At 49.0% G+C, this 24,726-nt stretch overlaps 1 protein-coding gene across 6 annotated transcripts in view; it reads right to left on the reverse strand.

Moving 5' to 3' along the window:
* EYA2 (EYA transcriptional coactivator and phosphatase 2) overlaps positions 1–24,726 on the reverse strand; it is a 205,769-nt gene that overhangs the window by 113,344 nt on the left and 67,699 nt on the right. For 5 of the 6 annotated variants that reach the window (XM_053927001.2, XM_053927002.2, XM_053926999.2 and 2 more), the window contains exons 2-4: positions 21,698–21,813; positions 9,830–9,875; positions 3,160–3,302 (exon numbers count right to left, since the gene is read on the reverse strand). In XM_053927001.2, the coding sequence (XP_053782976.1) occupies positions 3,160–3,302; positions 9,830–9,875; positions 21,698–21,803 (295 nt within the window). In that variant the 5' untranslated portion in view covers positions 21,804–21,813. Of the gene's footprint in view, positions 1–3,159; positions 3,303–9,829; positions 9,876–21,697; positions 21,814–24,726 lie in introns of those variants that run through there. The other variant, XM_045194773.2, reaches the window with a different exon arrangement.

The raw sequence follows: 24,726 nt of genomic DNA on the forward strand, positions 1-24,726 counted from the left end.
ATACAGACAAGCTGCAAGAATGTGTTCATTCATCCATTCCACAAACATGCAGAACAATACTCTACACCAGGCGTTGCAAGCTACGGCCCATGGGCCAAATGCGGCCTTCTGCCTGTTTTCTTGCATCAAGTTCTATTGAAACCCAGACATATCCATTCATTTGTGTATTATCTGTGGGGCTTTCAAGTTACTATGGTAGAGTTCGGTAGTTATGACACTGTGTGGTCTGCAAAGCCAAAAATGTTCACTAACGGGTTGTTTTTCGTGGAGAAAGCTTGCTGACCCCTATTCTACACAAAGAAATGATAAACAGAGGGAACAATAAACATCAAATCCAGTGCTGTGGGTACCTCTGAGAAGAGAGGAGGGGAGAACCTCCCTTTATGTTTTATTTTTTAAGTTGGATGGTCGGTTCATGGGTGTTTGTAGTGCTGTTCTTTGTGCTTTTACATAGGTCCTTAAATGTTGCATAATAAATTGAGAAAAAAAATACCCAATAGTCCTAACTTCCGTGCCTCCAGTTTGCTCAGTTGTGTTATTTCCCTGCGACTGTTTAAACAAAGGCAGTAACACTATTTGCCAAGGAGCAATACAAGTTTCCTAACAAGATTCAACAAGGTTTCTGCAGTCAGTGAGTAAACACCGCTTGCTCAGGCCCAGGCATATGAGAAGGGAAACAGCCTTTCATCCCACCTGCCACTATTCCGTGACGAGACCATTCCAGGTGTGAGCAGCATAGCAGTCTGGCTTCTACTGTACCGACTGAGCATTTCCCTTCAGCCAGGTCCTGGGAGCTAAGTCTTTCCTATAAGTCAGGGTTTTGCAAATTATGGTCCATGGGCCAAATCTGGCCCATTGCCTGCTTGTGTAAATAAAGTTTTATTGGAACACAAACACACTCATCACATATTATCCGGCTGCTTTCATGCTTTGATGGAAGCGTTGAGTAGTTGTTATCAAGACTGTGTACTCCGCAAAGCCGAAAATATTTGCTATCCGGCCCTGTACAAGAAAAGGCAGCTGGGCCCCTGGGTAGAAGATCTCGCTGAATCCGCACAGTAACCGCAAGGAGGCCAGACTTAGCCTGGCTGCACCGTACAAACGACGAAGCTCACCAGGGTCTCTGACCCGGCGAGGGGCAGCGGCTGGGTGGGAGCCCAGGACATGCGTGCTCTGACCAGCGAAGCTGCATGGCCAGAGAACAGACTCTCTGAAAGTGACTGAGACCATAAAATGACTTTGAACCAAATTAATTTCCACCCGATGCCATGTTTTGTCTGGGAACAGGATGAGGTTTCTCTTCCATGATGAAAAATAACATGGCTTCGTTTTTCTTGGCTGTCGGCCAGGTGGGGTAACTTACGTGTGCTGTTATCACAAGTATTTCAGCAGAGGAGGGACAGAAAGTTAAAAATGATGCCCACCCCCGTTGGCCAAGGCCTGTCACAGGTAGTTCCCCCAGGGTTTATGAAATGCACACGCCAGAACGGAGCTTGGTCTTGGGATTGGACTGCCGTCCGAGCCAGGCTGCTGGGTTGAATTCTACCTCTTCCACTGACCAGCTGGGTGACTGTGGGACAGTTACGTGCCCTTTCTGAGGCCTTACTTGTTTGTCCCTCAAAAGAGGATAATGATGGGACCTTCCACTGAGAACCAGAGGGGGCAGCAGCTCCATGATGCTGACTGTGACCAGTGTCTGTCCTGAGGCCCCTCAGGACTTGTCACTGCTACCTCCCCAACTGCTCTTGCATCTGTCTCCTCTGCCTGTCACTGCGCTGTCCCAGGCCTCCCCCATCACCTGCTTGGGCTTTATCAGTCTCCCCACTGGCCTTCCTGTCTTTCCTCCACTTCCCTGCCATCCGACCTCTCACGGCAGTGGGAGCAATCTGTAAAGCATCCAGATTGTGCCCTACAGCCCTGTGCGTACACGCCTGCCACTGAGAGCTCCTGTTTCACTTGTAATCAAGCTCCAACCCCCTCCCAGGGCCCTCAGGCTCTGCCCACCTTGTCCCCCACGCTGTTCCAGTCACTGGGCTTCTTGGACTTGCCAAATTCCTTCCCATCCCTGTTCTTCTGACTGTGGTCCCCTTCTGCCTGGACGCTCTGCCTCCTGACCTTGTGCACGCTCATTTCTCAGTGGAATCAGCCCCTCATCTAAAAGGCCTGCATGGCGCTGGGACCTAACCTGTTCTTCCTTGTTCTGTCAGCTCTCACGACCTTCTTCTCTTCCTTGACACTGTGCATGCACACCACGACACCACTGGCTCTCCTGGGTTCCCAGCTTGCCAACTGCAGATCTTGGAAATTCTCTGCCTCCACATCAGGAGAGCCAATGCCTGTTATGTCTCCATCTCTCTATCTCTCTGTCTATCTCAACTATCTATTTCCGTCCCACTGGTTCTGCTTCTCTGGAGAACCCTGACTAATGCAGACGGGGACAGGTGCACTGTGGATGGTGGCCTTGGTTCTTAGCAATAAGGTCTCACAGGGTCTAGAGGTCTGTTGTTTTTGCCTTCCCAGCATCCATTTCTCTTTCTGATACCATCACTGTGTTTTCCTTTTAGAGAACCATCCCTCCCTCATATACAATCATATGCTTCACTCTCCTTATCTTTCTCTCCTTCTTGCCTTGCTCTAAGTATTGTCACATGACCCAATTGGGCCAGTGAGGGTCAATGTGGGATTCTCGTGGACCACGTGGGAAAGATGAGCTCTCCTGCTGGGAATGTGAGCAGAAAGGATGAAAACCCAGAGATGACTGGCACCATCTCTGCTGCCATATGGGAAGAATCTGTGTGGGAGTAAAACCAACTCGGAGGAAAACATCTGAACATGGAGTGGGATGTATTCTTCCTGGTATCATTTGAGCACCTGGATCCAGCCATTCCTGAGGCCAGTAAGTTCCCACTGTGTGAATCATTAAATTTACATTTCCCCTAAGCCAACTTGGGTTAAGTTTCTAATTCTTGCGATCAAAAGAGGTCTTGATATAGTCTGTAGAACTTGAACAATATTTGAAGTGTCTATTCTTCTCTATCTCCAATACAAAATGAACCGGGAATCATTTATCATTCTGTATTTAATTGAGGCAACAGGACAGAAGAAAGACCATGATGTTGGGGCCCCAGGGGAAAAGCAAGGCCTTTGCTTGGTACTCACTGTAAGAAGGTATCCCATAGGCTTGTGCTGGAGGTGGGTAAGCTGCGTAGGGGGTGGCCTGCTGGATCCCCGAACTGTACTGTGTCTGGCCGTAGGCTGCCATGGCCGTGGGAGGCTGGCTGGGCAGGAAACGTGGGCAAGGTCTGCATGGAAGGAGAGAAGATTAAGTCTCCAAGCCCCGGCCGGCATCCCTTCCCCCTTATTTTGGTATCAACACCACCATTTTCCTTTGGGTATTTACTCTTTCCAGGGCAGACGCAACCTACGTGTTCATGAAACTCCATTTTATTTTCTCTCTTCCTGGGCCCTACAATGATCACATTTTCTGTGTCCCTTACAGGCAGGTTTGACCATGTGACTGGGTTCTGTCCAGTAGAGCGTATAAGTCACTCCCAGGTCTGCTAATAAAACCACTTCCTATGACCCTCCTGCCCTCTCTCTTCTTTCAGCAGCAACTGTGGAGGGTGCAGATTAAGACTGCAGAGCTATGATACGGACACATCCTGAGTCCTTGGGTCAGTGTGTGGAGAAGAGCCTCCCCGGAGAGTTTCATCCGATCCACACTGCATTTTGTGTGAACAAGAAACAAACCTTGTTACGTTAAACCACTGAGACCAGGGTTTGATTACTGCAGCACACCCTGTCCCACCCTGACTGTCTATCCTAATTTAGACACCTTTCCAGTTGACTGCAGCTTTGGCAGGGCTGCCAATCAAGATGCCCTGCTCTTAGCCCAGGGATGGGTGGCTGATGGAAGACCATCCAATCAGACTCAGTCCTGGAAATTTAAATCTTAGGCCGAATAATTCACTCCAACAGTCACACTCTGAAGAGCACCCCTGTTGCTCGGATCCCGGGAGCTGTCCTATCTGTGGTTTTTCTCGAGGCCTGATTACTCTGCTTTCACTCACGGCGAGCAAGTCCAAGTCTTGCAAAAAAAAAGTCCTTTTGGTTGTATGAACATTTATGAACAACCATATGCCCCAAAATTGGATAATCTGGAAGAAATGGATAAATTCCTAGTAATATACAGTCTTCCAAAAGTCAATCAGGAAGAATCAGAAAATCTGAATTGACAGATTACAACTAATGAAATTGAAGCAGTAATCAAAAAACTCCCAACAAATGAAAGTCCTGGACTGGATGGCTTCACAGGTGAATTTCATCAAACATTCAAAGAAGAACTAACGCCTCTCCACAAACTATTCCAAAATATTCGAGAGGAGGGAAGACCCCCAAGCTCATTTTACAAGGCCATCATTATCCTAATTCCAAAACACAATAAAGACACTACAAAGAAAGAAGGTTATAGACCAATGTCCCCGATGAACATAGATATTGAAATCCTCAACAGAATATTAGAAAACTGTATCTGCAATACATTAAAAAGATCAAACACCATGATCAACTGGGATTTACCCCAGGGATGCAATGTTGGTACAGTACCTACAAGTCAATAAATGTGATACACCACATAAACAAAATGAAGGATAAAAGTCACATGTTCATATCAATAGGTGCAGAAAAAGTATTTGATAAAATCCGGCACCCATTTATGATAAAAACTCTCAGCAAGGTGGGAATAGAGGGAAAATACCTCAACATAATAAAGGCCATATATGACAGACACACAGCCAACATCATACTCAATAGGAAAAAACTGAAAGTGTTTCCCTGAAGACTGGGAAAAAGACAGGGATGTCCACTTCCACCTCTCTTATTCAACATAGCACTGGAGTCCTTAACCACAGCAGTCAGAGAAGAAGAAGAAATAAAAGCCATCCAGGTTGGGAAGAAAGAAGTAAAACTGTCATTTGCAGATGGCACGATACTGTATGTAGAGAACCCTAAAGACTCCACTAAAAAACTACTAGAACTGATGAATAAATTCAGTAAAATAGCAGGATACAAATTAAATTCCAGAAATCAGTTGCATTTCTGTGCACCAATAATGAACTATGAGAAAAAAAAACTAAAAAAAAATCCCCTTTATGATTGCATCAAAAAAATAATACCTAGGAATAAATTTAACCAAGGAGATCAAAGACCTCTACTGGGAAAATCATAAGACACTGAAGAGAGAAAGTAAAGAAGATAGAAATAAGTGGAAGCTTATAGTTAATAGTTAGGAAGAATTCTGTGTTCATAGTTAGGAAGAATTAACATCATTAAAACTTCCATACTATTCAAAGCAATCTATGGATTCAATGCAATTCCTATCAAGATACCCATGGTATATTTCATAGAACTAGAACAAATATTCCAAAAATTTATGTGGAACCACAAAAGACTCTGAATAGCCATAGCATCATGAAAAAGAAGAATAAAATTGGAGGAATCATGCTACCTGATATCAAACTGTACTACAAGGCCACATAGTACTGGCATAAAAACAGACATATAGATCAATGGAACAGAACAGAGAGCCCAGAAATAAACCCATGTCTTTATGATCAATTAATATTTGACAAAGGAGGCAAGAACATACAATGGGGTAAAGGTAGTTTATTCAATAAATGGTGTTGGGAAAATTGGACAGATACATGCAAAAAAAAAAGAAAAAAAAAAAACTAGACCACCTTCTTACACCACACACAAGAATAAATTCAAAAGGGATCAAAGACTTAACTGTTAGACTCGAAACCATAAAAATCCTAGGAGAAAACACAGGCAGTAAAATCTCAAACATTTCTCCTAGCAATATATTTTTCTGACATATCTCCTTGGGCAAGGGAAACAAAAGAAAAAAAATAAACAAATGAAACTATATCAAACAAAAAAGTTTTTTTGCATAGCAAAGGAAACCATCAACAAAGTGAAAAGACAACCCACTGAAAGGGAGAACATATTTGCCAATGATACCTCTGATAGGGGATTAATATCCAAAATTTATAAAAAAAAGCCTTATAAAACCCAACACCAAGAAAACAAACAATCCAACTAAAAAGAGGGAAAGGATCTGCATAGAGATGTCTCCAAAGAAGACTTAGAGATGGCCAATAGACATTTGAAAAGATGCTCAATGACACTAATTATCAGAGAGATGCAAATCGAAACCACAATGAGACATCACCTCACACCAGTCAGAATGGCTGTCATCATCAGTAAATCAGCAAACAGCAAGAGCTGGTGAGGATGTGCAGAAAAGGGAACCTTGCGCTCTATTGGTGGGAATGTACAACAGCCTGGTGCAGCCACTGTGGACAGCAGTATGGAACCTCCAAAAATTTAAAATGGAACTGCCTTATGACCTAGAGATCCCAGAGAAACCCAAAACACTAATTTGAAAGAACATATGCACCCCTATGTTCACTGCAGCATTATTTACAATAGCCAAGCTTTGCAAGCAGCCCAAGTGCCCAACAATAGATGAATGGATAAAAAAGCTGTGGTACATTTACACAATGGAATACTACTTGGCTATAAAAAAAAAAAAGGAAATCTTAACTTGTACAACAGCGCAGATGAACCACGAGGATACTATGCTAAGCGAAAAATGACAGCCAGAGAAAGACAAGGACTGTATGATTTTACTCATGTGTGGAATCTAATGAATAACATAAACTAACAAACACAGTAGAAACAGACTCAGATGCAGGGAACAGACTGACAGCTGGCACAGGGAACGGGGCTGGGAGGCTGGGTGAAACCAGTGAAGGGATTAAGGAAAAAAAACTCTCATAGACACAGACAACAGTATGGTGATGAGCAGAGGGAAAGGGGCTGAGGGAATAAATGGTGATGGAAGGAGACTTGACTTGGGGTGGCAGACACGATACAATATACAGATGATGTATTAGAGAATTATACACCTGAAATCTACATAATTTTTATTAACCAGTGTCACCCCAATAGATTCAATTAAAAAAGAACACAGAAACCTCAAAGAAAAAAAACCCCAAAAATCATTTTGGGCTTATGTCAGCTGGAGTCAATTTCTGCTACTTGTAACCACAGAATAAATGGATTCTGTACTCCACAGTGAGTAACCGGTTCCACGAAGGGCTAGGATCTCAAGGGTCCTTCCCTAAGACATCTGTGATACAATGGCGCTAGAAAATGTGTCCCACAGGCCCCCTGTGCGCACGGAGTCTCATCACATGAGCACATCAACTCTCTGGGGCGGGAGTGGAGGGTCTCACACCTCTCATTTTAGAGAAGAGGAAACCGAAGCTCAGACACCTGAAGTCACAGCTGGCAAGTGGGAAATCTAGAACTTAGACTCGGGAATCCGACTCCAGGGCCCACGGTTACATGTGTAACCAGGAAACTTTGCTGCCTCTCACCTACCGGCAGTAAAACATAAAGTCAAGGTGGGTTGATCCAGCAGGAAGGGGGGCAAGATGGTGGCCCAGGGGTCACATAAACTCCATGGATATCATTCATTTGGCCAGTACAGTTATTTATTTGAATTCATGGCCAATATTTTTAAACCAGGTGGCTTTATTCTCTCCCCTCGCTCCTTATTTCCCCCTTCTCTCGCAAAGCAGAAGCCCGTGCCTGCACTCCTGTGCAGTGCTGTCAGCGAGATTTGAGTAGCGACCATCACTTTAGATTCCCACGCTCTGTCTGCAACAGTCTCTGCTGGGCCTCGACCACCATGGGGCTAGGCTGGTTGCACGTCATCCCGCAAATTGAAGGGCCGCTGGTTCGATTCCCAGTCAGGGCACATGCCTGGGTTGCGGCCCAGTTCCCCTGGTTGGGGTGCTTGCGAGAGGCAACCAGTCGATGTTTCTCTTTCTCTTTCTCCCTCCCTCCCCCTCTCTAAAAATAAATAATAAAATATTTTTTACAAACAGTCTCTGCTGGGCCCACTTCCTGTTAAAAACAGCCAACCATTCTGTGTCTTTCATGTGCCAGGTAGTGTCCTAATTTCTAGGTGGATTGGCTCATTTAAACCTCATAACAACTGTGATAACCCTTAGAGGTAGTTGTAGTTTGTATCCCCATTTTACAGATAAGAAATCAGCCAAAGAAAGATTAAGGAATGTACCAAAAGAACACAGAGCCGATACAGAGTTTGAACCCTGGGGTGGAGCCATGCCCTTAACCACTGTGCCTGTGCCATGCCCGTGCCCCCTCCCTCCCCTCGTCAGACTGGAAACTAGAGCCGCGGCCCCTGACATCCTGTATCCACCTACTCTGACCGGCGGGTGCGCCAGTCAAGGTTAATGGTATTCCCCAGGCGTGTATCTGATTCCATTCTGGTTTCTTCATTTCAGTGCTAACCTGCCCGGGTCCAGAGCTCCTTCCACTTGTGAAGCCTCACGGCAGGTGTGAGGTGGGTGCAGCACTTTATGGGATGGTAAAAAGGTGGTCTCATGTCTTTCTCCCTTTCTTTTTGGCTCCTCCTGTGATGCAGGGTTGGGGAACTGGTTCTAAAATGCCTAAGAAACTCATTTGAGCTGGAGACACCAGAACCAATACCAAAAGGCGTCTGATTAGCCCACACATACCTCCTCTCTGTGAGGTGCTTGGAACTGCTTCCCGTGGGTTGGGACTTAGCAGTGAACCTTATCTGAAATGTTCCCAGTTCACACCTGTCGTTAGAGGTAGAAGGTGGAAATCTGAGATGATCAACTTCTGCTTCCCATCAAGACCAATTTACCCGGCTTGGATTAAACTGGGGTTGAAATGAAATCCTGGAGAAAAGATGGGGGAGCTCTCTAATCCTGAGGCCATAAAACAAGTTAGGAAGATTTAGCAGACCTCCGTTGCTACTAACAACCCCCAAAACGTCTGGAGGGGAAGGAAGGCTGAGAGAGTGTGCTCCTTAGAAACAGCTTCTCCAGGGTTGTCAAGGAGGGAGCGTGTCCAGATAAGGAGTTGCTGGCCATCCCACCAGGCCAAACCCAGGGGGCCTCCCCCAGGCAGGTCCCTGAGGGCCCTGGGTTAGTTATGTCTGTCCCTGAGCTCTCACTGCCCTGCCCACACCTCGGGTGGACCAGCTATGCCGCCTGCCTGTACTGGTGAGACTTCTGATTTACCGGCCTATCTCCCCTACTGATTGGAAGATCTCCAAGGGCTGGGACTCCCAAGGTTCCAGGGCTGTGTATAGGATTTGCTACCGAGGAGCATCGGGTGAGCATTGCAGCAGGAAAAAAAAAAAAGGGGATGAAAGGAGGGAGGGACAGGGATGGAGAAGAAGAAAGGAAAGAGAAAAGGATGGGAAGCAGGGAGGAAAGGGGTGGGAGAGAGGAACAGAAAGAAGGACAAAGAGAGAAAGGGGGAGAGAGAGAAAAAGGGGAGAGAGAAAAGGAGGAAGAGGAAAGGAACCAGGAAAAGAAGAGGGAGAGACAGGGAAGAAGGGCGGGAGAGAGGGACTGAGAGAGTGTGTACGTAGGGAAGGAGAGAGGAAAGAAAAGGCCGGAAAAAGAACAGAGAAAGATGAACACAACAGCCAACACTCCCAAAACACTGCTCCAGGCCCCCTTCTAAGTGCATTTCCCATGTGCTAGCTCATCCCACAGGGCAGGCGCAGGACTGCCTCCTTCTCCAGGTGGTGAGACTGAGGTCCGGGAGGTGGCGTGCTTTGCTCAAGGCCGCTCAGCTCGTCAGTGCTGGCCTTGTGATTCCTCTCCGGGAGTCTGCCTCCAGGTGTGTGCCCTCTGAGAAAGAAGAGAGCACAGGGTGCGGAGACAAGGCAAAGGGAAAAGGCAGGGGTACTCACCTCGCCAAGAGCTGGGACACACGTGGAAGGGCCGCTGTGGTGACACCTGGAGGGGAGAAGACGAGGTTGAAGGGCTTCAGCTGTCATAGTGATGCCCACACAAGCTGTGGCTTCAGATGCCAGCTTACATGGCGAGAAACTTAGAGGGTTGCTGCCAGGGACTTCCTCAACCATAAAAGCTTATCGGAGGCCCGTCTTAGAGCTCTCCTGCTCGAAAACCCTTTCTGGGTGAGCTCTGTTGCCAGGTACAACTTGAAGGACTACAGGGAAAGGAAATATAGCATCTCAAAACGTCAGAGTGGAATCCCTCCCCCCACTCACTATGCAGATGGAGAAACTGAGGCCAAAGGGTCAGAAAGAGGGTGCTTGGTCCAGGTCACATGACCAGATAGCTCCCAACTTGGACCAGAACTCGGTTTCCTGACTCTCGACATCCACTTCCTTTTCTCCAATGACATCAGTTTGATATTCCTCCCCTTCCCCAACCCCAGTTTCAGTCCATGGGGTTCAGGTGGGGCTGGGAGGGGAAGGCACATCTTGGATCATCTCCTAGGCTCCAGCCAGAGTGTGGAGCAGGAGATGCAAGAGGTCTGAGCTCCTGACTCAACTGGATCCCCAGGCACACAGCACCCAACCACTGGTGGGAGACAATAAAGCAGGCGATGAAAAGGTGATAGAACTGAGCTGGAGGGACTTCTGCAAGAGCATAATTTCACCAATGGACAGTTTACTTCTACGTCGTCTCTTACAGCACAGCTCAGTCCTCGCTGCGGAGCCCTGGGAAATTCTAGACAACCCGTCTGTTGATTGCACCGACCTGCCAATTCATACTCCTTGGCATGCTGGGCAGTGGCTGGGGTGTCCTTGTGCCTCCTGAGAAAGGTTCCAAGGTCCCCAGAGCTCTGAGTCTCTCTCAGGCCCTGAGCTGGGGGCTCAGACCGACTTGTAATTCCAACTCTACCAGCCAGTAGCAACCAGACGCTGGGCAAGCCGCCTAGTCTCTGGGCCTCACGTCCCTCCTGTGAAATTGGGAGGAAAGTCTTTATCTCCCAAGGATGTGTGAGGATTAAATGCGAAGATGATAATGATATCCATCACTGACCCAGTGTGTGTGAAGAGCGAGGCTCTCTTCTAAGTCCGTTATCTGATTCATTACTTTAATCCTTGTAACCGCCCCGGGGAATGGGGTTCTACTCACAGCCTCCTGTCACAGATGAAGACCTGGAGGCACAGAGTCCAAGTCGCTCACCCGGGACCACACAGGACGTAAGGGGTGGGACTATGACCTGAACCTAGGCGGCTCGGCTCTGGAGTTTGTCTTTGCAACCAGGACCCTGCAGCCCCCAGTGACGACCACCACACCGAGGGCAGCTCACGGCCCCTTGGGAGTGCGCTGCGCACCAGGCCCCGCGCTCACGGCTGGTGGGCACGGCCTCATTTAGTGCTCACAACGGGGCCAGGCAGCCAGTGGCGTCCTCCCCCACGGACAGATGAGAAACTGGGGAAGCCTCAGTGTCTTGTTCAAGCCACACAACCTGCGGGCGTGGGAACTGGGACTTGAACCATGTGACTGCCGGTCCCTTCACCGGATGAGTCCCAAACCCCTGGGATGAGCGTGGGAGTTCTGGAGTCCACTTGGAGAGCTACAGTTGGGAGTAGAGAAATGGAACAGACAGCATCAGCTTGGACCGCTCAGAGTAAGAACGAATTGTGCAAAGCTTTTGTTCCAGCCGTAGCCGTGAAAACATGTGGTGTGTTATGTGTGTATGCGTGGGTACTGAACGGCTGTGTAAAAACGGACTTTTTACTGTGTGTCATATTCAAAGAGAAGCTGGAACAGTCCAATCCCAAGGGAAGCCCCCAGGACTGGAGAATGAGCTGTCTCGTTCTGAAGCAGCTGCAGTCTCATTGGTAAAAGACCACGATCTGAGTGTGTTTGTTACTGAATTAAATTAAAAAACTTGGAATATGTTTTCATTAATAAATATGTAAATAGTCCCACATATCTGAATCTATGGCAACATTCCTATGGGCTGGGATTAACTTGGCATCCTGTAAATTTGAAGCGAGAGTCTTTGCCCCACAACTGCTCCGCCACGCTCCGCGTGCTCCCCTCACCCCAGCATCCTCTGCTCTCTGAACTGTAGAGATCTGCCTGCCTTCCCCACGCGCAGGCAGGGCTCCCTCTCCTGCTGTGCCAACCAGAAATCCTCCCCCACTCCCACCACAGCAACCCCAGGAAGACTCAGCGTGCCAGAAATAGGCATTCCAGAAGTGCGGAGAGATTTTCCTTCTGCACATGTGTGATTCTGGGAAAGTGCGGACTTTTATCTGTTTCCTTTTTGGGGGGTGTTATTTTGAAAACTGGTACTGCATTTAACTCTTTCATCCTGAGGCACCCGGGGGAATTGAGAATCTAGCAAATGAGTGGATTATATACGGGATGATCTCCTTCTTCCCTCCTTTCTTCCCAGCTAACGATGGCATCAACCTCGTTGAGAATCCCAGTGGCATGTGATGGCATAAGCCTCGCAAATCCCTTCCCTTCTTCAGGTGCCTGTGCTGGGGCTGAGTCAAGGATGAAGATGGTGCAGAGGTGGTGGGGCGGGGGCTCCCAGGAGCGGACAGCCCCTCTCTTCCTCTGGTGCTCTTGCTGTGGTCCAGGATGGTCAGTCCTTGGAGGTCATGAGCACCGGTAGGTCTACCTGCAGTTGTAGCCACACCCTACCTGCATACCAGGAAGTGGGCATGTGGACAACGCCAGCTTTGTTGTGCAAGGTGGAGGAGTTGGCATCACTGTTCAAGTGTCAGGTGACAACCTGGAGCTCAGTGTGGCCTGGGGTGTCTTCCAGTGATGCCCCAGACACCTGCTTCACCACTCTGGATGCCACTGTATCTGATGGCTTTCTCTAGATGGCAGTCAGAGCCAGATGGACCCATGGAAGGAGCCAGGCCAGCACGCTTCCCATGTAGCCCGGGGATTATCCTGCCCGTAGCTATGGCAGCGTCGCTGGATGCAGGCGTGATGCTGTGGATGGCAGCGTGGCCACGGAGCCACAGCGTGCCAGTGGGGGTTAAGAAGGTGTGGACTGTGGTCACGAGTCTCCCCATGATGCCAAAGTGTTAAAGAGCCTGGCAGCCGGTGTGAGAGGAGGCAAGCATGCTGGCAATCTTGGGGGACTGGTCCTACTGCTCATGGTCGCCCCATCACAAACATGGGGCTGCGAACACAAGAGGCAGGTAAACTGCTGACTCCACTCTTCCAGTGAGCCCCAGGCCTCCAGCAGCCGCAGCCCCTCTGACAGTCGAGAGATCTGGTGCCCGGGCAGATGGAGATGGATTTCCCACTGATCACAGCTTCCCGTTCTTAACCTTATCAGTGTCCTTGAACTTGTACAGGACTGGCCTGGGGGTCTTGTTAAAATGCAGACTCTGGGTCAGCAGGTCAAGGAAGCTCCCGGGCGATGCTGACGCAGCAGGCCGAGAGGCCACACTCTGAGCAGCGAACGTTCAGACCGTGAGCTAATAGAGTAGTGCAGTTACTACGAGCTATCACAGTTCTGGACTCATAAAAATAAACCTCCATTCCTGAAGTTACAAACTCAAACGCATATTGGGGCCAAGAAGGTAACATAAATGAGCAAAGATCCCATTTTAATACGAGGAAACTAAAGCTGGGGTCTGTGTGTGTACATGCACACTGTGTGTGGTTGTGTGAGTGCGATTGTGTGAAGTAACTTGTCCAAGGGCACACCCACTTCATTCATTCATTCACGCATGCACGCAACTAACGTTTATTATGCACCACGTGGGCTAGACCTGTAACCCAAGTCTCAGAATTTGTTAATGTTCCTTCCGAAGAAAGCACGTGGGCAGAAGGGGTCAGACCCAAATCCAGATCCCGACTGCTGCAGTGGAACTACGCGACCTTGTGCCCACCACCTTCTCTCTCTAAGCCTCGGTTTCCACATCTGCAAAATGGGGCGTCATCTCATTCCTGCGGGGCTGCTGCAAGGATTAGCGGGTGGGCACCTGCCGAATGGTAACCACTCAAAGTGCGGCAGCTGTCATCAGCTTTCCCTTCTCCAGGGGCCCTTGCTTAAGCCACTTAAATCCGGGAGCCCAGTTTGAATGTTCACACTTTTTTTTTTAACCTCTCACTGGGAGGATTAAGAAGCTAATGATTGTGAAAGCAGCAACCAGTATTATGATGTCTCAATTGGACCCCTGGGCCCGCTTTCTAACGGATCCGTGAGAGGAGACAGTATTGAGTGAGATGCTTTGAGGCAGATCTTTGCTGTAAAAGGTGTGTGTCTATAAACTGTGTCAGCTCAACTCCCTGGCGTGGGTAGTGCAAATTGCTCCCGGACCAGGGACAGGACAGCAGGAGAGAGCTCAGTATTAGCGGTCCAGAAGCGCGCACCCAATTCCGACTTGCCTTGAGTGGCCATGTGACAGTGAGCAGGTCGTTTGTCCACTGTGGGGGGTTTCTGAGGAGTGAGAGGAATGAGGCCAGCAGATCCCAGAGTGTGGGGACTTGAGGGGGTACGTACATTCACGCTCTTGTATTCAAGTCATCGTAAATTTATTTTAATGCACATCTGAATCATAACAAGACTATTGGAGTCATAACTTTCATTTCTGGAGCTGGCCTGAAGTCATCCTTTTAAAATGAATTCACTGAAAGGGAGTTAGTTGTTCTAAAGGAAAATGAGTAGCAAGTGACAGTATGACGCTATGGCAGAGAAAGTGGCTCGGGAATGTGTGGAGGCCACCGTAAGTGGAAGTCCTGTCCCCATGGAGGGCACTAGGTAATTCATAACCCTCAGTGCCCTTTCTCATGAAGAGGGGATCGGCAATTTCCCTAACACGAAACCATTTCTGTTCTGTGCGTGTAGAGGTCCTTCTGGGTGCCAACTCCCCCAGGAAGCCATCTCAGAAAGGCTTAGAGGTAGGAAAGGTGGGAGTCACCTGAGGCTCCCCAGGTAGGGAAAAGCTCCGGCAGCTCAACCGGGCTTGGGCAGAAGGAGTCAAGATCTGCCAGCCCCAGGCTGGAAGCGGTGGGAGGGAGGCCCAGGGCCTGGAGCTGCAGGGAGTCCGAGTGGAGGTGACAGCCCAGCCTGTCCCGCAGGGTGGGGGTTTCGCCTCTCTCTCCGAGGGAACACTTAACGAGGTTATAGCCTGGGCTCTTGAACAATGTATCTGCGTTTTAATAGAAAAAAAAATCTCTCTGTTCAGCTTTACTTTCTTAGTTCCTAACTTTTTCTCACTCCTTCTGTAAGATGGGGTACAATTCAAACCCAATTTTCGCTTAGAGGGTAATGAAGGAGAGCTAGTATTTCTCAAACAGTTCCTACAGGTCAGGCACTGCGCTGAAGGACCGCGTGGGTCTTCTCGCTTTTATTCCCCATAACAACCCGGTGAGGAAGTTATTGTCTGTACCTTACAGATCTGGAAAAGGAGGTGGGGGGGAAGTAAAGGAAACTTTACTACAGATTCAAAGCCATTATCAACTTGAAATTGTCTGTGATTCCTCAAGACTGCTCAGTTTTCACCCACCGATCCATCCATCCATTCATCCTTCCATCCATCCACACACCCACTCACCCATGAATAATTTTGGGGGATCTGCCACGAGCCAGGCACTGCGGTGTGCACTCATTTGGGACACACGTTTAAATACATATACAGGAATAAAGAATTGTCCTTGGCTTGGAGGAATTCAGCGTCTAGAACAATAAACTCATCTGGAGAGCTTTAAAAAATCCTGTTACCTGGGTCCCACTTCTCACCAATCAGACTCTCTGAGGGTGGGATCTGAACATTATATGATTTTTTTTTTAACTTCCCAGGAGATTCCAGTGTGCAGACGGGTTTAAAACCAGCACTGGAACCCGGTTCTTACAGTGTGGCCGCTGGACCAGCAGCATCAGCATACCTGGGACTGGTCAGCAATGCAGATTCTCAGGGCCCCTGCCCAGACCTTTAGAGAACCAGAAATCCTGGGGGTGGGGCTGCGCAGTCTCTGTGCTAACAAAACTTCCAGGGGGATTTTGATGCACAGGAGGATTTGAGAGAACAACTGAGCTAGCACCTCGCTACTCAGAGTGGCCGGTGGACCTGAAGCGCCATCAGCATCACCTGGGAGCTCATTAGAAATGCAGACTCTTAGGCTGGGCCCCAACCTGCAATTTAACAAGGTCCCAGGTGATTCGAAGCACATTCAAGAGGGAGCGACACACGGCTCACTTCTGCTGAGTGTTTTCTAAGCGGCGAGCGTTCTGCAAAGCCTTGAACACCACGCTCGAGCCTTTCTAACCGCTGGCCCACAGGCAGGTCTCCCTCTCTGTCACATTCCCGCTTCATTTCTCATAGAAATTACCACCATCCCTTATTTGTTTAGCAATTCGGTACCTGCCCCTTCCATGAGAACATGAGCTCTGGAAGTGAGGACTTGTCTGTCTTGCTCACCGCTATATTCCCTACACTGGTTCCAGGGCCTGACCCGTGCCAGCATTTGGGGACAATTTAGTGAACAAACCTTCATTACCTAGGCAGGAGACTGAGGCTCTGAGAGGGGCAGAAATGTGCCCAGCGTCACACAGTGAGCTGAGGATGGGGGGGGGGGAACGCACGTGGGGCCTGGCTGAGCCCCCACCCCGTAGGATGTGACGTGTAGTGACCCTGGGAGTGGCGGGCTGCTCACCCAGCAAAGTCCCTGAAGGCCGGCAGTGGGCAGGCTTGGACCCCCGCCGGGTCCCCGGTGCCTGGTACACAGGTGGTGCCTCAGACAGTGCGCTGACTGCCTGATCAGACAAATGAAGGAGCAACCGAGAAACTACCAACCCTCTCTGTGGAGGGGCTCGGGAGGCAGAAGCAATGCTCCGAGACGGGGAGCTTGTTGAGGCAGAGACGAAGGGGCAGGGAAGCCTGAGAGGCTGCAGATCCACTCCCAGCGTCTTCCTAGAGAAACGGCGCACCTGTTCAAACAGCAGCCTGTAGGACCATCCTCCCTGCAGCGACAAATTTAAAAAATAACCTCAGTGTTCATCCTCAGGGGTGTGGCTAAATGAACTGGGGTGTGGTCATTCTTTGGTGTACTAGGAGGTGTAAAAAAAAGAGGTAGATCATTCCTTATTGGGTCTTGAGTGAACAAAAGAAATTGTAGAAAATATGTGTGATACGAGAGCTTTGTGTTTCCAAGTTTTTCTTCCGGCAACACTATATTTCTATAGCAAATATACATGTATAACTGCATATACACAAATCACAAAACATGATGACTATTACCTCCAGAGAAGAGAGGAAAAGGAAGGGGAGCTTGGCCGGACGTTTCAAGCTGCCCCAAGGACTGTGTACATTATTCGTGTACCTGGCGACCAGAAATGGATGTTTTCTAAAGAAGAGGAGAGGATGGGCACTCCAGGTGGGGGCACAGCACGGGCCATGGCTGCGAAGTGTGAAACCACCTGGCACTCACAGAGGGTAGCGCTCATTCAGTCACTCGGGGTTCATGTCTTGCAGAGTGTCCTGGCTTCTGTCTTCATTCATTTGACAAATGCTTCCTAAGCCCCCTACTGTGTGTCATACCCTGTTCTCAGCCGTGGGGATCCATAGGCACCTAAAGTGGGCAAGTCCGTCCTCCGGGAACTTACACTCTGGGGGAGACAGACTAACAAGTGGACAGGTAACTTCTGATAGGGCTTAGGGATAGGGTGAGACGAAACAGGACACGGAACAGGTGGCTGGGTGTTCTGTTGGCTGTACCCTCAACACTGACCCAGAATCCGACTGTTCTCACCATTCCATCCAAGTCACCATCACTCCTCACTGGGTTGTTGTAACGCCGTCCTCTCTAGTCTCTGGGGGGTCAGGGTAGAAGCCAAAGTCCTTCCAACAGCTCACAAAGCCCGATGTCGTCAGACCCTGGTTATCTCTCTGATCTCACTTCCCCCACTGCTTCCTTCTCACTGGGCTGCAGCCACACCAGCCTCCTCATTGCTCCTCACGAGCTCTGGGAACATGCTGCCTCAGGGCCTTTGCACTTGCTGTTTCCTCTGTGCATAAGGCTCTTCTGTCCTGTCACCGTGAGGTGCCCTCCCTCATCTCCTTCAGGTCTTCATGCAAGTGTTACCTCCCCAGTGACGTCTTTCCTAGCCACCTTAACAAAAACTGTAACCCCACACCTCTGCACTTCCTGTCCTTCCTGCTCCGCCCCCTACAGTACATCAACACTCACCCTGAGATGCATTTTTTTATTTTTATTTTCAGCCTCTTGCCCTGACAGCACCCAAGGGCAGGCTCTGAGAGAACAGGGGTTTCATGCTCTTTTCAGTATTAAAAAAAATGCTGGGCACGTGGCTGAGTCAGCATGTGCTGAAGGAACGAATGAATGGATGAAGAGTAACTTTTGATGGAAAAGACCTCTCTGATGAGGACTGAAGGATGAGAGGATGGCCCTGAAGTCGGGGGAAGACTGGTCCAGGCAGGGGCACAGCAAGTACAGAGGCTCTGAAGGTAGAATCGTGCTTGTGAGTCACAGCAAAGGGGACCGGGCCCAGTGAGCAAGGGGCCGGGGAACAAGATGAGTCAGAAAGGCCGGCAAAGACAGACAAGTAGACCCCGACCAGGGTCAGGGATTTAGATTGTACTCTATAATTAAAAAAAAATTCTTTTATTGATTCTAGAGAGAGGGGAAGGTGAGGAGAAAGAGGGAAAGAAACATCGATGTGAGAGAGAAACATCGGTCAGTTGCCTCTTGCCCATGACCTGACTGGCGACTGAAGCCACAGCCCAGGCATGTGCCCTGGCCAGGAATCGAACCCGTGACCTTTTGGTTTGTGGGATAATGCTCCAACCAACTGAGCCACAGTTGTCAGGACTTCTATAATTTTTTAAACACTACGTCTTCTCTATGTTTTATTCATTTCATCTTCACATCAACTCTGGGAGGTCGGTGAAATAATGATTCCTATTTAAAAGGTAAGGCAAGTAAACCTCAAAGAGGTTAGGCCACTAGCCCAGGGACCCACGATGGGTAGGAGGTGAAGCTGGAGGCACTGGGAACTGATGCGGGGCTTCTCAGCTCCCTGTTCCCTGCAGAGTCCCCCTGAGTGTAGGCCATGTGGCTCATGCCTCCCTGGGGTCCTCCGTGGCGCTGGGCCCTTGGAGCTGAGTCACTCAATAACGCCTCTGTGACAGGCGGAAGGGCCCAGGAGGAGGGAGGCAAGGAGGTCAGGCAGGAAGAGCAGCCAGTCTGGCTGCACCTGGGGCCACAGCTAGGGTGGAATGTCCCCTACAGATCCCCAGAGTTCACGCCCATGTCAAGAGAAAGAAGTGAGTGTGTGTGTGTATGTGTGTAACCTGACCCCTGGGCCCTGCCCTGCTTAAAATTTGGGAGTCACTTCTTTCTGCCCCACTGCTTCCACTCCCACAGCCTCAGCCTTGGCAGACAGCTTGCTCCAGGGCGGTGGAAAGGACACGGGCAGCTCAAGTCACGATAAGGAGAGAGACGGCGTTTGTGGGGCCACTATTGTAGGGGAAGGACATCAGGGTCTGGGGACTCTCTGGAGCTTGATGGAAATCGATGATTGAGTTTGGAAGGAGAGGCTCTGGAACCAGTGTGCCTGGGTTTGACACCTGGCCCTGCCACAAGGTTGTGCGGCTTTAAACTGGCCACTTAACTCCCCCATGGCTCAACTTCCACACCTGTAACATGGGCTCATAGCCTAATAGGAGTGTAGTAATCATACCAGAAACAGCACCATGTACCGACAGCACAGACTTTGGAGTCAGACAACCTACGTTCAACTTTGGCTGTCACTTAGCCAAAACAAGCCACCTCGATTTGGCTTGATCGAGCTGCGTGACTCTCTAGGCCGCAGCTGCCTCGTAAGGAAAAGGAGGTCAGTAACTAACGCCTCCCCCCCCCCCTCCCCCCCCCTCCCCCCGCCGTAGAGCTCTGGGGGCTGAATGAGTTCACAGACGCCAAAGTCTGCACACAGCCGAGCGCGTGCTCTCGTGGTGATGGAGGGGGAGCAGAATTAGCGAGATTGCATTGCTTTGAACAGTGCCTGGCACAGGGTACGTGCTCACAAAACTTAAAGACCCAAGGCAGGGACTCTCCGAAGGGACAGCTGCCCCCAGGCTCCCACTAGTGGCAGCCAGGCGGGAATGTGGGCCCACTGTTTCTAAAGCAGTGGGCATTTCGAAAGAAACTTGAAATCCAGATTTTTCTCTGAATTGTCCCAATTTTTACAACTGTTGTTTAAAACATGGTGTAATCCAGCCCTGGCTGGGTAGCTCAGTTGGTTAGAGCATCGCCCTAAATCGCCAAGGTTGCGGGTTTGATCCCTGGTCAGGGCATTTACAAGAATCAGCCAATGAGTGCATAAATACATGGAACAACAGGTTGATGCCTCTCTCTGTCTCTCTCAAATCAATTAAAAAACAGTGCAATCCAAACAAAGGCAGGAGGCCAGTTTGCAGCCATGGCTTTGAACTCACTCTGGTTATTTGATTCAGAGGACAATGACACGGAGTTACAAGTTTGACACTGGCACCACTCCCCTGAGGTGTGCCAGGCACTTTGCAGAACATTACCTCGTTTAATCCTTGTGATAAGCACCCTGTGAAGTGGGCCGTGACCATGCCTCCATTTGACAGGTGACAAAATTGAGGCCCAGAAAGGTTCAACAACGCGCCCAAGATCACTGGGTTGGCTGGCGGTGGAGCTGGGACTCGGCATTGGATCCGCCTTACTCAGCCGTCTATGCCTTGTCCCAGCTCTGCCGACTCTGAAATGAAGATGGTCTTAAGCTGACCTGCGCCCTCTAGAAAGAAAAGGATGACGGCCTTTGAACAGGGCTCACTACACCTTCGCAGATTCTCAAAAAGCCCAGGGTGGTTTTACTCGCACGCTCTGCAGTGCCAGGAAGAAGGAGGGTGTGTTCTCCGCCACTCGGTTTGGGCGTGGGAGCCCGGCCCCTCCGGGCAGCAGGGCTGTTCCAGCTATATTACCAGCACGTAAAGGAAATGTCACTGTCTTGGGGACATCAATAATTACTTCCAGAAGCCTGGAGTTGTTTAACAGCAAATTCCTGGTGATGTTATATTCGACTAGACACACGTCTCTTTCGTTTTCCATGACAGTTACACAGCACTTGTGCCCCATGAGCTGGCATCAAACACAGATCGGGAAGGAGAGACAGCCGGGGGTCCCAGGATACCAGCCACGAATCCCAGAGCAGGCCTCGTAAAGGGTTAAGCCCAGTGGTTAAACAGAATAGCTTAATGCCTTTTGTTAACTCCAGCTCTGCCAGGAAGGCTGACAGATCCCAAACAAGCAAACAATAGCTGGAATTGTTCCGGTGAAAACTAGTCCAGCTGCATCGTTTGCCAATCATTTTAAAAACCAGCTTAACTCTCCTCTGCTTCCTTGACTTCAACCCAACCTGAAAGCAAAAGGCAGACGAGTTCTTGTCCCAACATCAACCCCCTTCAAAAGAGACGCCTGCTTGGATGCCGACATGGCGGGAGCGCGCTGAGGGACGGAGCAGAGACCCAGGGCACACCCGAAACTGCTATCATCTGTGGAGCTGCCAGCATTTCCTGGAACTGGAGACCGAGACAGGAAGTTCAGAACGCGAATGAGCACACTTTCACCTGGGGCTGACTAGACAAAATTGTCGGCAACGTCGGCTGAAGTTCTGGTCCAGAGGCAACCCTCTGAACAGCCGGGGGAGAAATCATTGGAACAACAAGTGGCACTATGGAAAGGATGGGTGTCTGAGGATGCTGGCCCCTTACTGGGTTCCGTGGGGTAAGCGGGGACCACCTCCGGCCCACCACAACTCACGCCAGGCCTACCTTCTACGTCACTCAGGGTCCGGACATCGGCCTCGGCAGTAGGCTTCAGTTTACCCAGAGAGGTGCTGTTTACAGTAAGGCTGGGTGAGATCACTAGTTCTAGCATTTCCTTGTACCTGCGAGAAAACAAAGGAGAACATAATTTATTCATTAATTATGCATGCTTCCTAATGATTCCTACTTCTTTCCCAAAGAGTATAAATATGAAAGCTGATTACCTAAAAACCCAGCCGTCTTATAAATTCTACATAATCAAAATTCACTAAACTTTTCATGAATTGAAATGAAGAACTCGCTCCCCCCCGGAGACTAGGCCCGCTTGATTGAAACTTTCCCCTCCTTCCTACTGAATTTTGCCATTAGAAAAATTACATATTTTGTTCTCTTTTGAACGTATTCTGGATGAGCTGGAGTGGGTCGGGGAGACTTCCCAGGAGAGGAAGGGAGAAACAGGTAGGGAGTGTTTGAATTTAGGTTCCCACAGGCCAGAGGCCAGGGGAGAAGTCGGAGTTGGCTGCAGTTAAGAGGGAAACGGGACACGGTGTGACATGGTGTGACTTGTTCAGACGGAGAAAGGCTCAACAGGCATCACTGATATCAAGTCCCTCGAGGCAGCAAAACTCGCAGCCCACCACTGTGGTTCCTCCCAAGAAAGAACACACGAGCTCCTGAGTTACTCACGATTTCGATACAACGGTATGGGGGCAGGGGAGGATAGGGACAGTTCTCCTGGGTCGCTTTCCTTTTTTTATTGAAAACTTTTCCCACTCTTGCCCTAAGGTCAATACTTTTTCCTCCCCCATCCCTCCCCACCGTGGTTAGGAAATGAGGTTTCTGGCTAACACACAGAACATCGTGCACGGCAGTTTGCAAGGGACTAAACTACAACCAGCCACGCGTGACCCTGGCTCAAGCTGTCCTCGGAGAAAGGCTAAGTTCATTGACGGCACGTCAGTCTCCAAGGTCAGGATCCTCTGTCATTGCGTTAATAAACACAATGCACTGACTGAGGGCAAGGTGGTAATGAACTCAGATTTCATTGTGAGAAGGCCATGGATTCAAGTTCTAGGGTCACTACTTGGTACCTTGAGCAAGTTACCAAACTGCCCCCAGTCAAAAGTGTTCTCCTCCGGGCAGTGGGGATTATCGAAGCACCTCTCTGACAAGGTCATGGCAAGGTGGGAAGAGATGATGCATGCAAACAAAGGACTTAGTAGGTAGCAACCTACATGCCCATTCACTACCGCAGGAATGAGTAACTAGGCAGTATGCTCACAGAATGGAATACAATACAGCCCCGAAAAAGACTGAATGAGGCCTCATACAAGCACAGCAGACTGCCAAGCAAAGTACTGAGCAAAGAGGCAGAAGGGCGCCTAAGGTGTGATACCACTTCTGTGAAGTGCAAAACTATACAAACCAGTATTATCTACTGTTTGGGGACACAGACACGTGCAATAAAAGTGTAACAGTATGTGTAGGAATGATAAACACCAATTTCAGGATAGTGGTTCACTCTGGGAATAGAAGGAGGAAGTGGTACCCTGGGGATTTCAACGGTGCATGTACCATTCTAGTTCAGGGTTGACACTGACCGTGGCCCACCCACAGCCAGCCCGCCATCTGCTTTTGTGTGGCCCGTGAGTCAAGAATGGCTTTTACATTTTTCAATGGTTGGGAAAAAATGAAATGAATAACATTTCATGACATGTGAAAAATTTTAAAATTCCAATTTCAGCGTCCATTAGTAATGTCTTTTGGGGATGCAGCTCTGCGACTTCTGAGTGATTGTGAGAGAGACCCACGAAGCTGGAAATATTTAATATCTGGCAGAAAATACTCGACAGCCCCGGCTTTAGTTTGCCAACGCGGTGATGGGCATACTGCTGTTATGCGGTTACCACACATCTTTGTGCGTCCGAAACAATTAATTTTTAAAAAAGAAAGAAACCACTCATTCCAGGACTTACACACAGGAAGTACTTTATATATACTCTTTAATCTGATAAGAGAATTCCACACAAATCAGCTTCTATAGCTGATATGCCTCAGCTGACACACATTCAGTTCCTCAATCTCCCAGGTACACGTGCATGCCATGTGCCTGTTTTCTTTTTAATTTTTTTTAATCCTAACCTGTGGATATGTCTATTGATTTCAGACAGGAAGGGGGAGAGAGACAGACAGACAAACAGACATGGATGTGAGAGAGAAACATTGATTGGCTGCTTCCTGTATGCACCCCAACCAGGGATGGAACCCTCAACCTAGGTCTGCACCCTGACCAGGGACCAAAACCGCAACCTTTAGGGATGACACTCCGACCAACTAGCCACCCGGTCCAGGCTGACTGTTTTCTTGTCCCTCCAAAGTCACAGAGACTCCAGGGGAGAGGCCTAGGAGTCTCGCTCTTTTAAAACATCAAGCATGTCGTATGGAGCTCAGCAAACGGCAGACATTGACCTTCCTGGCTGTAGGTGCCGGAAAGTTGCACGTCACCCACACTCATTCCCTTCACCCTTTTGGGTATATGCAAATAATTCAAGGTTAAAAAATAAACAGTGATGTTGAAAATAGCACTGGTCTCTAAGTGTCCAGGTGCTATGAGCATGGGTGTCAGAGGCAGCAAAATGAACTACCTTTCTGCATCCTCAGGGTTGAAAAATATTTAAAGCCATTGCCAATGTTTTATAAAATAAAGCGATTTCACAGAAAAACCTAGAATTTCAGCTTCTCTGGATAATGAAAGGATAATGCAGAAAGGTTTCTGCACGGCAATGCTTACCTGGAGCTAAGCAGTGGCAGACCAACTTAGTCAAGGCATACAGGCTCCAGTCTGCCACAGTCCCCACCCCTCCCTAGTGTCTTACATTTGACCCTCCTTTTCCCTTGACATTTCCTCCTGGTCTCTATAGGCCTTTGCATTTGAGATCCATTCTGTTGTATCATTTTGGAAAAGCCTGACAAGGAAAGAAATAGCAATGTGACTTCTGGCCTCAGTCACATGGCTTATTTATTTTACGGAGTGT

This window comes from Desmodus rotundus, chromosome 6, assembly GCF_022682495.2.
Source record: "Desmodus rotundus isolate HL8 chromosome 6, HLdesRot8A.1, whole genome shotgun sequence".
NCBI classification, from domain to species: domain Eukaryota; kingdom Metazoa; phylum Chordata; class Mammalia; order Chiroptera; family Phyllostomidae; genus Desmodus; species Desmodus rotundus.